Source organism: Cheilinus undulatus, linkage group 11 (genome assembly GCF_018320785.1).
Source record: "Cheilinus undulatus linkage group 11, ASM1832078v1, whole genome shotgun sequence".
Classification (NCBI taxonomy): Eukaryota; Metazoa; Chordata; class Actinopteri; order Labriformes; family Labridae; genus Cheilinus; species Cheilinus undulatus.
The window spans coordinates 15028241-15042358 of NC_054875.1; the positions used below are offsets into that span (position 1 = coordinate 15028241).

Consider the following 14118-nt stretch of genomic DNA (forward strand, 5'->3'; position numbering starts at 1 on the left):
GGGATTTTAACAGTCTCCTTCTCTCTGCTCATGTCCAGGCAAAAGACATCATGTGTGACTACAAGCCCGGCCTCCTAGAAAACTCTGCAAAAATGGTGCTTCTGTTCCACCTGATAGAGGAAAGTGTCAGGAAGGGAGACAAACTCCTTGTCTTCAGGTATTGGAAACTCAGTCAACTTTGTTTTAAGTTAATGTCTCTGAAGCCTTCAACCAAGCATTTCCAAACTCTAAATTTCCCTTTGTTTGTCTTCTGCAGTCAGAGTTTGTCTACACTGACTGTGATTGAAGAGTTTCTGGCCAAGAGACCAGTGCCTCCATCACCCAACACAAGCAGCAGGGACAGACCCAACCAGAACTGGGTCCGCAACCTCAACTACTACAGTGAGTGATCATTAAGAGTGATTTAAAGGTGCCTTTCATGGTTATGCTTTGCTTCAGTAGAAATGTTAAATATTTTAAACATCTACAAACCTGCTACAAAGAACACAGAGTGCATGACAAACACACTGTTTAAGGAGGAAAATAGGTGTTGAAGAGGTGTTTTAGACACAAAAATAATAATAAAATGTATCTATATCACTTTTAAATACAAGTAACAAAGTGCTCCACACAACATATATTTAAACAGAGCACATAGATAATGGACAGAATCAAAGAAATATTAAAAATGGTAGAATAGGAGATAAAAAAAAGTTTATAGTAACAGATTAAAATCAGAGAGTAAAAGCTTTTTAGTAAAAGAATGCATAAAATGCAGGACTGATTCTAGAAGTCTGATCTCCTCTGGTAGGCTGTTCTAGAGTCTGGGGGTCTGACAGCAAAAACTCTATCGCCCCTGGTTTTCAGCTTTGACCTTGGAAAAGCCAGCAGAGCTCTACCAGATCATCTCAGACTGTGACCTGGTTCATAAGGAATAAAAGATCATAAATATAGGGAGGCACCAACTCATTTTGTGACTTAAAAGTTATTCAAAGAATTATAAATCAAATCAGCAGCCAGTGGAGAGAAGGTAAAGTTGGGGTTATATGACCACATTTTTTCGTTTAACGACAAAGAAAGAGGGTCTCTACTCAGTTTAGAGAAAAACATTTTTTGACCGTCCCTGTTGTGAAATAATGGGACACACTGGTAAATGTGTCAGTGTTCATAACTGCAGTGTTCTAGTTGTGCAGTAAGTCTCTCATTGACCTACAATGAGTGCTGCCACCTGCTGGTAGATCTTGAAAACATCCGTATCACTTTCCACAGGGATAGAAGGAATTCACAGCTTGTGCAGAGTCTATGTTTGTGTGTTTGAGAGTTATTGAAGATTTTGTAATGTTATATATGCCTTTCAGTGACTTTTATAATTATCTCTGTGTAAAGATCACCTACTTTGTCTATCTTAATAAAGGAAATTAATGTTAGCTGTGTCCATGGTTATTTTATTTTTTATGGTGAGATAATGTAATATTGTGTAACGTGTGTCCTTTGTAAATATTTGGTTGTTTTAATTTAACCACTAATAGGAGCAGATAAAAAGAACACAATAGGAACAACATACTCCTTGTGGACTGCTTCCTAATTACTAAAGGACAGTGTAAATAAGTTCATGAAAATTAAACATTGAACCAAAATAAATGGATGTTAGTTGAACCACTATTATAACCAATTCTTGGTTTTGAACCCTATATATGTTTTGATTTCTTCAAGGACTGGATGGAAGTACAACCGCTTCAGAGAGAGAGAGACTGATAAACCAGTTCAACGATCCATCAAACACCTCAGCATGGGTGTTCTTACTGTCAACAAGGTAGGAGACAACATAACTTTAAATTCAGTCAGAAATACTCTCATCATACATTTAACCATTTCACTGCAAAACGGATACGCAGTTTTAATTGGCAGAGAAGGCTCTGGGTAAAAGATGCTCCATTGGTTAGTCAAACAGCATGCTTTGACTTTCCAGGGGGTGCATGGTTAAAAACCCCCATATGGTTAGATGCATTTATGACAAAGTGTATTGAATACAATAAAATTAGTTAAAAGCAATTGATCCATAGTAGCATAAATCTGAATATGAGTGTGCAACAAGGTTTGCATTACAAAGAAGGAGGCTGGGGTGGATGAGGTTAAGCTTTGCAATCAGCAGCAGTGTGGTGCATTAATTCAAGCAGGGATTAGTGAGAAGTACGTCATATTTAAATACATCGCTGTATTGAGAGAAAGAGCTATGATTGGCTGTGGGAGCTGGGGGGCGATAATTGGGATCAGCTCATCACGGCTGGGCGTATGACTAGTGTCCTGGATGAACCAATGTTATAATAGTTTTAGATTTTTCATTAGTCGTAATTTTTATTTAGTTTTAATTTGTTTTTACTGCTTGTTTGTCAGTTTAGTTTAGCTTTAATTTTGCAAAAAATTCTTTGTTTTAGTTTAGTTTTTATTAGTTGTAGTGTTAGTTTTAGTTTTTTTGGTAATGTGGGATTCCTGTCAGGGGTGAGACCTAAAAGGGCTCTTCACTTTTCACTGTAACTATTCAATTTTAATGTTTGTATACAAATTAAGACCTAAAATAACCTTGTGTGAAGTTGTCTTCAATCAAATCAGGTGATTTTACTCTCTCCAGGCTTGGTTGTTAGTATGCTAATGTCAAAGACTAAAACTAAGGAGACTTTGTCTCTAATTCTATTTCATTTTAGTTTGTTTTGTAGGCACACGGTACAGTTTTAGTTTGTTTTCGTTTTATTTGTAAAATCTAGTTTTTATTTAGTTTCAGTTAACTAAAATGATTTTTATATTGTAGTTGTGGTTATTTAGTTAGTTTTAGTGAGCTATAATAGCCTTGGCATGAACAAATGCTTGGCTTTATATGTTTTAATTCATGACTGACAGTTAAAGAAAACTAACCTTGTTGCTGCTTTCTTTGGGTTTTAGGGCTGGCTGTCTGGGTGTAAACCTGATCGGGGCAAACCGTGTGGTGGTATTTGATGCCTCCTGGAACCCTTGCCACGATGCACAGGCTGTGTGCCGAGTTTACCGCTATGGTCAGAGGAAGCCGTGTCATATCTACCGACTGGTTTGTGACTTCACACTGGAGAAGAAGATCTATGACCGCCAGATCTCCAAGCAGGGCATGTCTGGTGAGTCAGAAAATGAATCAATGAGCTTAAATGTTCCTTTAGGAGAGAATACTTTGGAAACAGTATTATTTACAGTTTGTAACAGGGGTTTCTTAAGTTTTTTTACAATGTTGTATGAATATTACTGACGAATGAAAGTATCATCCCAGCACATCCATGCATTTCTGCATTCAAAGAACTTTTAAAGTTTATTCTCATAATTTAAAATAGAAATCAAGTGAAACAGGAACTTCAAAAAAGAAAGAAGGACCTGGTTCATTTAAATGTGATCGTCCAGGCTTCTCTGTGTGAACGCTCAGCTGGCATTCTCACTAAAAACTAATTTAACAGCAAGGTGTTTGAGCCAGAGTTCTTCTGCTAAGAGGCTCTTGTCTGACAGACTGAACTGTCTCAAGTATTTTTGTAATCTTTGACTGTTGAGGCAGACACATTAGGGCCACTTATGCTTTGATGAGCTTTAGGGACTCAGGGACTCTGTATAACTTTTTTTCTGTCCCACATTTCAGACCGGGTGGTGGACGACCTGAATCCTGTGCTGACCTTCACCAGGAGGGAAGTGGAGTCTCTTCTTCACTTTGTGGAGGAGGAACCCGACCCCTCCCAGGTCCAGCTGAAGCCCCATGACAGCATTGAGAGCGTCTTGATGAAGGCACTGCACAACTATCCTCACCTGATAACTAAGGTAGATGAACAGAGAAGACTGAAAGATGCTGTCATTGTGTGCCCCCTAGAGGTTTTTAAAAGTACAAAACATATGTAAATGTATCTGATTGCTACTATTCACCAACACAAAATGTTTGCTTTGCACATTGTGATATTTTGATGTCTAAAAATTTGCTCAGGACTTGTCTCATTTTTAGTCTGCTCTACAAAGTGATAGACATCTCTCTACTAATTAGTAACTCACTGTTTGAATAAAACAGTCAAACAGTGCCTTAATCACCCCTCTGAATCTACTTGTAAATTTTGAGTTGAAAACACGACAAGCTGTTGGAGTTACTCTCTGAGAGCTCACGCAGTTCGTGACTTTGAGTGCTGGTGAGTCACCTCATTAATAAACCTGCAGGATTCTCACTGGATGTTATCCAAACTAAACTCCTATACCAAAACCTGAGCTTACACAATTTTAAGCTGCTTCAGGGGGAAATAATCTCATTTGGCACTTCAGTGTTTTTCAGTATTTTTTAATAAACCCCTCCTCTCTTCCAGCAACCATTCCCTCATGAGTCCCTGCTGATGGACCGCAGGGAGCTGAAGCTGAGTAATGCTGAGAAGAAAGCAGCAAAGAAGGGGTATGAAATGGAGAAGAGGGCTTCTGTGCCATACACTCGTCCTTCCTACGCTCATTACTACCCTGCCAGTGACCAGAGCCTTACCAACATCCCTGCCTTCAGTCAGAGAAACTGGTCAGCAGCTTTTTAAGATTCAACACAGAGCTGATTAAAACAGTCTTTAATACTAAAACTTGGCTGTGTCCTGAACTTGTAATTAATTAAACTCTCTCATTCAGGCGCCCACCTGCTCACTCTGAGGAGAAGCCTGTAGCCAGTGTGAGACCAGTCCAGTCAACTCCAGTTCCCATGATGCCCCGACAGGCAACTGCAGGCTCTGCACCAGGTCATGACTCATCAGGATCCAGTCTGGGAGGGTTCCCTGTCAACTGCCTGCAAAAGGCTGGAGTGTTTGTACAGAAGATTGTTACCACTACTGGTAAGTAAACTGTTCATTTCCAGACTCTTTCTACCATTTCTAACCTGCAGCTCCCTTTTACACACTGATTTTATCCCTCTTTCATTCAGTTTGACATTCTGTAAATTCATAACAATGTATGCTTACAATAAAGTGATGTTTACACTTATACAAAATGTGTCTTCACTTTGTAGACATAGTGATTCCAGGCACAAACAGCTCAACAGATGTCCAGGCTAGGATCGCTGCTGGAGAGAGCATCCATGTCATCAGAGGCACAAAAGGTACAACAAACCTGTAAAAATAATTCCCTGTTTTTGCTGCCTTTTCCTTACCTTTCTAACAACACTAAACTGTATACTTTGAGTACCTGCCCATAAGGGGGGATATAGAGGGGAGCTTTCTGGGGCTCAGCCAATAGGGGCCCGTGGAGGTCAGCAAAAAAGCTATTCTCTGATAACCATAATTTATTGTTAATTTTTAGCCTGCTTAGGTTTTATTTTTAACCTGATAAGCACTCTTAATAAAGCAACAAAAGCTAATTTATGCTGTAGTATAATATTACCTTTTCCAAACGTAAACCCTGTTTCTTAAAACAGACTTGCCTTTTTGTGGTACCACTAACAATGTAGATGGGCACATCGGCTAAGCCATTTTGAAAATAGTGTCAGACTTCATAGTTTAGCCGTGATGTGCACAAAAATCAGGATGCTAGAGAATGAAATAGAAGGTATTAAAATAACTTCTGGTAAAATGATTTAATAATTTAAAAAATAGGCAAAAATTGGAAAAAACAGCAAAAAAAAAAATCGTGAAAAATTATTTCATAGTAGCAAAAATGGATTAAGAAAGGCAGAAAGGGGTTTGAAAATGGGTGAAGAATTGTGAAAAAAATTGCAAAATTTGCTTTTAAGTGGAAAAAATGAGTGGCTAAAGTGGTGGAAAGGACTTAATAATAGCAAAATAATATGTTAAAAGAGGCAAAAATGGGTAGAATGTAGAGTGACAACAGTGGTGAAAATGGGTTCAAAAGTGGCACGATAAAGACTTTTGAACATAAGAACCTAAGAATAGCTTGGCACACTTTTCAGGGTGGGCCCCTTCACTGGGTTGTTCAGGGGCCTAAGCCAATTCTTTGGGCAGACCTGAGCCAGTCATTGCAAGTTATCAGTTTATACTAGGTGCTTACAATAGAGCCTGTTTTCAATCCTTATTTTGTCTGTTTCAGGGACTTACATCAGGACATCAGATGGTCGAATCTTTGCTGTCAGAGCTGCAAATAAGGCCAAGGCTGCAGAGGATGGAACTTCTGCAGCAACCAAAGGTAAATTGTTTAAAACAACAAGATTTATAGCCATGATGTTTTTTTAAGGCAGACAAAGGTATTGTTCAGACCAGTAGTTCTCAACTGGTCTTCTACAACCTTCACATAAGAAATTCTGTCCCAAACTAATTTGGACCCACAAGACATGAAAGAACACAGACATGTTTAAAAAGTACATGGTTACAGAAGGGCATGTATGCATACTTTTTATTATTTCCTTTTACAGAGATATCCAGCACAGAGATTTACAGAGATTTCCAGTAATGACTTGAGAAATTAACTCATTATTAGGGGGAAACCAGCTTCATTATCCTGAGAAAAGGAAGTACCTTATTGTACTTATCACAGAAAAATGAAGGAAAATAAGAAGTATGGATGTGTTTTTTCCACGCACTTATTTATGACCCACTTTTGGGTCCCTACCCAACACTTGAGAACCACTGGTTTAGACAAGCAGAAATGTATGAATATAGAGCATTGTGAGTTGAGAAGAATATGACTGAGATTAAAACTATATTTGAGCAAGAGCTATTTTCTTTAAGCTAATGCTTTATGCCTTTTTGTTTCTTCTTTTTTTAGACTCAAGGGCCCAACCAGAGGATATGTCAACCAATGGCAGCAATGGTTCCCTGTCACCTGACAGGAAGCAGCAGATCAGCTCCACCTCTTTGCCCCGCCCTATATCACCTGACAGCCCTGAGATTATCAACGAGTTGCAGCGCTACACCGGTGGAACAGCTGGAGCTAAAGCAGAGGGTGTAGCAGAGAAACAGACAAACTGCAGCCAGAGCAGTTTTGCTGGTGGAAATGTGAGCCACCATGATGCTTCTGTGAATAATGTGATCCAGCCCAAAATGGACGCCACTGCAGCCCAAGACCTGAGAACAGGCACCAAGCGTAAAGCCTCCACCCCGTCCCAGGAAGAGCGGCCCAGTAAGCAGCCATCCACAGGCAAACACTCCTCAGCCCCTCTGGCCTCACAGGGCTTCCCTTTCACCGGGGGGTACGGCCTCTCTCCTCTAGGGCTCAACCCCGCTATGTTGGGTGGCTCACTGGGGCACCCACTCTTCATGGGGGCTGGCTCGCCTTACTTCCAGCCCCCCAACAGTCAGTTGGGGGACCCTAGCTGTATGTACCCAGATCTGTTTGGCTTTGGAGGGCCCGGTGCAGTCCCCACTTCCTCCTCCTCCCCAACAACAAGCACAGCTACTGCCGTCTCCTCTTCCTCATCATTGTCATCCTCGGCTTCAATCAAAGCTGCCACTTCAGTCCCAGGAGGCCTGCCGCCATTTATGCTGAGCCCCAGCATGGCAGGCATGGCTGGGATGCTCCCGCCAGGATTCCCTCTCTCATACAATCAGTCTCTTGCGAGTCTCTATACAGGGTCCATGCTTCCAGGTGGACTCCCGGGTCCAGCTGCCACCCCTGGTCCAACTGGAGCCAGCTTCCTCTCCCAGTACCCTCCCACTACCACCCCCAGCTCCTCTTCCTCTTCTCCTTCCTCCTTCTCCCCTTCAGCACGGTCTGAAGGCCAAAGGGGCCCGGTGCTGATGAATGGCAGGAATGTGAGCAGCACCAGCAGTTCTGAGGATGATGATGATGACGTGATTGAAGTCAGCGGACAGTGACAGATGAATGATGCAGTTGTTTGAGCAAGATTGGTTTGATTTAATAATCATCGAAATAGGATGAAGTCCTATTTGCAGTAATGCAGGCATCAGAGAGCCTGTGGCTGTGGATGTGAGGGAAATGGACAAAACATGAAAAAGAACTGAAATGAGCCCACGCTAATGTGTTTCCTTCTGCCCATGAGAACCAGTCTGAATGGGCGTTGAATACAGAGCGACAAATCTTTACGCTGAATATCAGAGGATGAAACCTGAGGAGGGCAAAGAGAATCTGAGGACTTTTGGGCTTCCAAGTTTTTGTCCAATACTAGCATTGAATACAAATCACTGGACTTAGTACTGCTGAGTGTGGGCCTGCAGTGACCACAGATGGCCACTAGTTGTACTGTTGACTTTAGAGATTCTAGTTCTGCAGCTTTGCTAGATGTTGAGACTTTCTTGCTTTTTTCTGCTATTAAAAGATGACCGTAGGAGCGAACTGCTAATGGAAAAAAAAGTTTGATAGTTAAGGTAGCTGGTAGTAACGTTTGTTAAATATCAGTAACTGAAATGGTCTTGTTTGTCACTTGTCAAATATTGCTACTGAATTCTTCTTAAAATGGAAACAGAAAATGATCAGAGGACGACTAGAAAGCATTTCTGTTGAGCTCGATAACTCACTGCCAGAACAGGGATGCTGTTCATCTTTGTTCTTGAAGTAAAAACAAATAAAACACGATGTTATCTTGAATTATTAAAGAAGCAGTTGAGGCTTGTTGAGGTTAAAGACAAATACTGAAACCTTAAAACTCTAATGACAGAATGTATGCTTAATCAAATGCCTTTAAACCAGGCCTTTTTGGAAAGACTCCTTCTGTTTAGGCATCAGAGGTGGGAAGATCTGATTTATCTGTATTTTTGCTTGTGTGTGTGTGTGTATTTTATATTTATGTATTCTCTTTTACTTTTTAAAGAAAAAATCATTGCCTAAAAGACAGCCAGGTGAAAATGAGAAAAAAACTGTGTTAAAGTGAGGTTTCCTCCTCGTAGCGGAGAAAAAAAAAAACACCAACAGAAAATGCCTTTTTGCCTCCATCTTTCTGAATGTGAACTGTGAGAGAGGATAGGTAAAGAGAGACAGACGCTCACAGCGGCTCTCTGAATCTCACCCACAGTCTTACTGTAGCCTAGAGAAAAACGATGCAAAACACTCACTCAAGCCTATATACGTGTTTGTACAACCCCAGAAGAATTAAGCTCGCAACCCCGAGTGTTGCTCGTGTCGTTACTGTGTTTGTATCTGTGTGTCGTGTTCTTTAGGGTTACAAAAGGAATCAGTGAAAAAGTTGCGTTACCCAGTTTGGAAATGGCACAGATTCCACATCTACTCATGTTTTATTTTTACTTTTCCCCATCTCTTTTTGTGAACAAAGGTCATTGTGAAACCAAACTGACTTTTACTTCGGAGAGACGGTGTAGCTTTGCCAAAAACAAGCAATGCAGAAGCACATCAGAACCTCCATGGCAGAGGATTGTGTCTTAAGAGACCAAATAATGTCAGTGATGTAGAGAAGAATATAAACCCACCACACGCTCTCCTCACAATCAACAAGTACATATCCATCCCCCAGTATGACCTTGCAGGTAACACTGTACACTGCACTGCACTGTAAGAGACACAAATCTGTATACGCCTGTAGGCCGGTGGGAAGCTGGAAAAGCTTCATCGTGTGACCAAGTTCCCTTGTAGATAGTTCTGCTGTTCCATTAATCCCCCTTTTCACTCTGGTCAGCACTGTCCTTTAGTAGAAAAACCTTCTCCTAAATCAGAGAGCTCTCAGAAGCACCAGACCTTCTGTTCATAAGACAACATTGACAAAAAGACGAAGCATTTCCTGCTCTTTCACTTCCATTTATTTGTTCTTCATACAGAAAATGTTAGTTTACTTATGAGTCATTTTTTGTTCTCCTCTTTTTACAATGTTTGAATTTACCAAATTAATTTATTTATGACGGTGCATATTTATTCATTTGTATTTTTATTTTTGTACAATGTTCTTTTTTGTTTCTTTTTGTTGCTTTTCTTGATCTTGTTTGTAAGTTTTTTTTTTTTTTATGGTCATATTACAAGTGTTGTTACTTTGGATCGTAACATTTTGTTTTTTTAGAGAACTGATGATCTGCCAGTCTGACCCGAGCATGTGAACTTGTGCAGAACTTGCATGTGGACCAACTTGTTAGTGCATTACTGTGCAATTGAATAGAATACGGTGTTTAAAAGTAAATACTGTATCCCATTTATGACAACTCTGATCGTCTCTTTATGAGAAATCCAGAAAAAGGGCATCAGGGACACGACATTTACTGTGATAGTGAGATGTGATGAACATTTCTCTGATCTTTATGAGCTCAGATGACTCCGTTGTCCTGCCTGTTCACAAAATATCCTATTAATTTTTATTCTAAATGAGATGAGCCATTCTTTGCATGTAAATAATGCTAATTCACAAGTATTGGGTCAGAAACTGAGGCGGTCCAACCATACATCAGTCGAAAAGAAAGAAAATAATATCAAGTGCTTCTCTTTCCTTTTTTAAAATTTCTTTATTACCATATCATCAGAAATGTCCATCTGTGTCCTCCCTGTGACAGCAAGCCAGCGAGTGTCCTCAGTGTTAAATTGTTTGGTTGAGCCGACTGATTTCTATTTCACAGCTTTCTACTTGAATTTACATATTTATTTATGAAAACCAATCGGGTCGGGTGAGATGGACCGACCGTCTCCTGTTCCATTTTAGCTGAGGAGAAGATTAAAGCTGCTGTCTTTGAGGATCGGCTCTGTTCAAAGCCTGTTTGTGTAGTTTATCGATGGATATTGTGTATGACCTTGGATTACTTTTAGATCCTTTTTTGTTCTTTTTTTGGAAGTTTGTAAATAAAAAGAAACATGTTCTAAATAATACTTTTCCTACTTTATTTTACAGTAGCAGTAGCAGATGTAGTGCCTACACCCCTCTGTCTGTCCCCTCACACACACACCAACGAACACAAAGGGGCATGTTTAAAGTTAAGAACAACTTTACATTGCTTCCAAAAAGTCTTTTCAGTTTAACTCCAAAATTCATCACATTTTACTGAAATTTTAACTCTGTATTATACGGGTGTCTTTGTGGCTTAAGGTAGATGCAGTAAAATTAGCATGTCTGTTATCTAGTTTGATGTTGTCAGCAGTACGGCTGAGGAGTCAGACTTTTTAACTCAATCCCGTGCTTTGCATGTCAAGGGTTAGGGTGTCCCGGTTCTAGTTGGAGAGGTGGGGTAGCATGCAGAGGCAGGGGTATGTGGGCCTTTTAACAGATTTTCCACTGGCCCACTTTAGAACAAGTGTTGTGGGAAATCCCATTGCACCGTCTCGACTATTTGTCAGGGTCAGAGGGTCGTTCCATTTTGTCAAGGAAACATTTCACCACTACCTCTTTTAACTCTGTTCTGGGGGGCAAGGGGGTCATAGAAAACAAGGGCAGGGGTTAAAACCTAAAATGGGAGCTGTTCTGCTTCCCTTACCACTCTGTTTCACCATCGTTGTGCAACCTGATACTACAACTAGGCCCTCGTGCTACCTTTGAACCCCAACTGGGTCAACTCCACTTGGTCCAAACCTTTGGAGGGTCATCCAGTTTTAGAGGGGAAGGTTTCACTGCTGCCCCTTGTAATTCTGTTCGAATGGACAAAAGGGGCTCAGAAATAAAGGGTAGGGGTAAAATATAGAAATAGGAGTTAGCCTTGCAATGGAATCCCTCTAGGCTTTGTTTAGAAGAAAAAATGTCTCACGAGGCCCTAAAATAGCAAAAAGACACTCTGCTGAATGACTGATGTGAAGTTAAAGGCCCATTTTTTATGAAAAGGCCTGTTTTTTTCTTTCCTTTATATAAAAAGAATGCCCAATAAAGCCAAAATAAATAATAGCTTCAAAAAGTCCCCACACAATAAAGCTGTTCATGTGTGGCTTTTAGGATGTTTTATATTTTTCCCCTGAGAAAGAGCTGAATTGGGACACTGGATGAACCAAAGCGATAGAGACCAGATTAGTTTCTGAAACTCTAAAGGAGAGTAACGAAAAATAAATGGCACCTTATGAAGACAAGCTCATGATCTAAAGCATTTGGCTGAGAGAAATAACATGAAGTGTCATCAAAATGTAGGAAGAATGTTATTTTTCAGATTAATTTACTTCAAACTTGTGCAAGCTAAATATAAGATGTTCTTATTTGTTAATCCATTTGCATCACAAATACTTCACCACAAAAAATATTTGATTAAATATTCTTGTAGTGCAGCTGCAGATTAGTCAAATGTAACATGAATGGTTTGTTGCATACTACCCCACTTTTTCATCGTATTGATATCTCCAAAATAGGATGTGCTTTAAGTCAACTTGTGAAAATTCAACAATCACCAGCCTTTATCTTATAAATAGGCTTGAGATTTAGGTTGGTGGTGTCATATTGCATATTCCACTCATAAAGGAGGAATATAATGTATATTTAGAGGATCATGGACCTCAATTTTCAATGAGGGGGGTAAAAAGTCGTAATGATCTTAGAGTACAATATGCCATCTGGTTTATGTCCTCCAAAGAGAGGACTTGCTAGCTTCTGATGGCTTTGCAGGAATTAAACAGGACTGGGAATACATCACATCACTTTTGCTGACTTGCATGGTTATTAAATATCAAAACCTGACAACCAGTTTTAGTTTGTATGTATTCTGTCATTATACACTCTACACTGATGCACCAGCCACAATGACTGGATTAGCAGAGTTTCCATCATTAATGAACTAGTGTTTCAGTTTTAAATTGTGCCTCTAAATCAACTGTACACAACAAAGTACTTTAAGTTATCCATCACAGCCAGAAAAAAATATCTATGCCTGGCTGAAGGTCTCAGTCTGAACATAATGATGCTGAGATATACCTTTTTAGAGTGCATGAGTCTAAAAATTAAAAATAAAGACGTTACGTATAGAGGTGTCCTATGTGAGTCTACACAGCATGTTAAGCACAACAGACATCTCACTTTTTATTTTTTATATTAAATGGTGCCTGAGATCTCTTTCTGTTTCTGTAAACTTTAAATGAAGGTTGCTGTTGCAGTGTGTCCTTGTTTTTGTTACAACATATTTGTATGTGTTTTGTCCTTTTTTGTAAAAGTAATGTAAGTTGTGGCTGTTCTGAATAAAATAATGCATATGTGTTATTGCTGTGTCTTTTTTAACACACACATTTTGTGGAAAAGCATAGAAATATTCTGTTTACTGCATGAATGTGCTATTAAAGTGATAGAAATTAAACATATAGGCCCACTTAAAGTAATGATACAAAACTTCAGGAAATAGGTTGAAAGACATACTACTTTCACAGTGTTAAAACAAGATCACTAACAAGACACTAAACCTATGTAACAGGCATTATATTCAACTATAGGTAGCTAGATAACAGTGGTAAGAGGGGTGTCCTTGAATACAGCAAATATCCCTGCTATAACTGTTTTATATTATTTAATATAGAAGTATAGCAGTATCAGCAAAATATTTTTAACAGAAGCATTCACATCCAACCACAGACAAATCAACTAGAGCTATGATGTGCTTTGTTTTAGACAAATTGTAGGCCTTCTTGACCTGTCAAAGACTGATTGTATCCTCAAAGATTTCATACATACAGCCTTATAAAGTCAAAAAGATAAACAATTCTCCCCTTGTACACTAGTACAGACAAGGCTGCCCATAAGGGGGTTAAATGGGAGAGCTCTCTAGGGCCCTGTTCATCAAATCGTGATCAATTTTAAACTTAATCTCTTAACCTGAATAATAAACACTCTAATAAGAGAAACAAAAGTGAATTTTGTGTATTGATGCTATGGTACAGTATAGTATTTTTCAGGATGTAAACCCCTTTTGGGAACAGAATTACCTTTTTTAGGTTATAATAACAATGTGGATGGACACATATCATGTGGAAAGTAATCAGACATCAGGATTCCCAGAAAAAAGTAACTTTGGCCCCTGTGGTTGAAAATTAATTGAACAATTGCAAAATTTATACAAAAAGGAGCAACAAGCGGCAAGAGGTTGTGAAAATGTGTTGAAAGCTAAAGGGCCCCACAGAGCAGGAAAAAATGGCTAAAATGGGTTAATAGTGGCAAAAGAATTCTAAAATGGGTTTAAAAAAGTTTTTAAAAAAGTGCTTGGAGTGGATTTAGAGAGGCAAAAATGAGTAAAAAGTCGCCAAAAAAAACCCCCAACATGTCGAAAGTGGGTTACAGGTGAAAAAAATGGATAGAAAAAGTGCTGGAAAGGGGTTATCAAGTGGCAT

At 39.4% G+C, this 14118-nt stretch overlaps 1 protein-coding gene across 5 annotated transcripts in view; it reads left to right on the forward strand.

The window, feature by feature from the left end:
- The window catches only part of LOC121517966 (helicase ARIP4-like), a 125807-nt gene extending 112876 nt beyond the window's left edge, over positions 1-12931 (forward strand). For 3 of the 5 annotated variants that reach the window (XM_041800092.1, XM_041800090.1, XM_041800094.1), the window contains 10 exons: positions 39-157; positions 257-381; positions 1693-1792; positions 2917-3122; positions 3629-3804; positions 4332-4528; positions 4633-4832; positions 5006-5095; positions 6040-6135; positions 6715-12931. In XM_041800092.1, coding sequence (XP_041656026.1) covers positions 39-157; positions 257-381; positions 1693-1792; positions 2917-3122; positions 3629-3804; positions 4332-4528; positions 4633-4832; positions 5006-5095; positions 6040-6135; positions 6715-7763 — 2358 coding nt within the window. In that variant the 3' untranslated portion in view covers positions 7764-12931. The remainder of the gene's footprint in view (positions 1-38; positions 158-256; positions 382-1692; positions 1793-2916; positions 3123-3628; positions 3805-4331; positions 4529-4632; positions 4833-5005; positions 5096-6039; positions 6136-6714) is intronic. The other 2 variants (XM_041800095.1, XM_041800093.1) reach the window with 1 other exon arrangement.
- The last annotated feature ends 1187 nt before the right edge of the window (positions 12932-14118 follow it).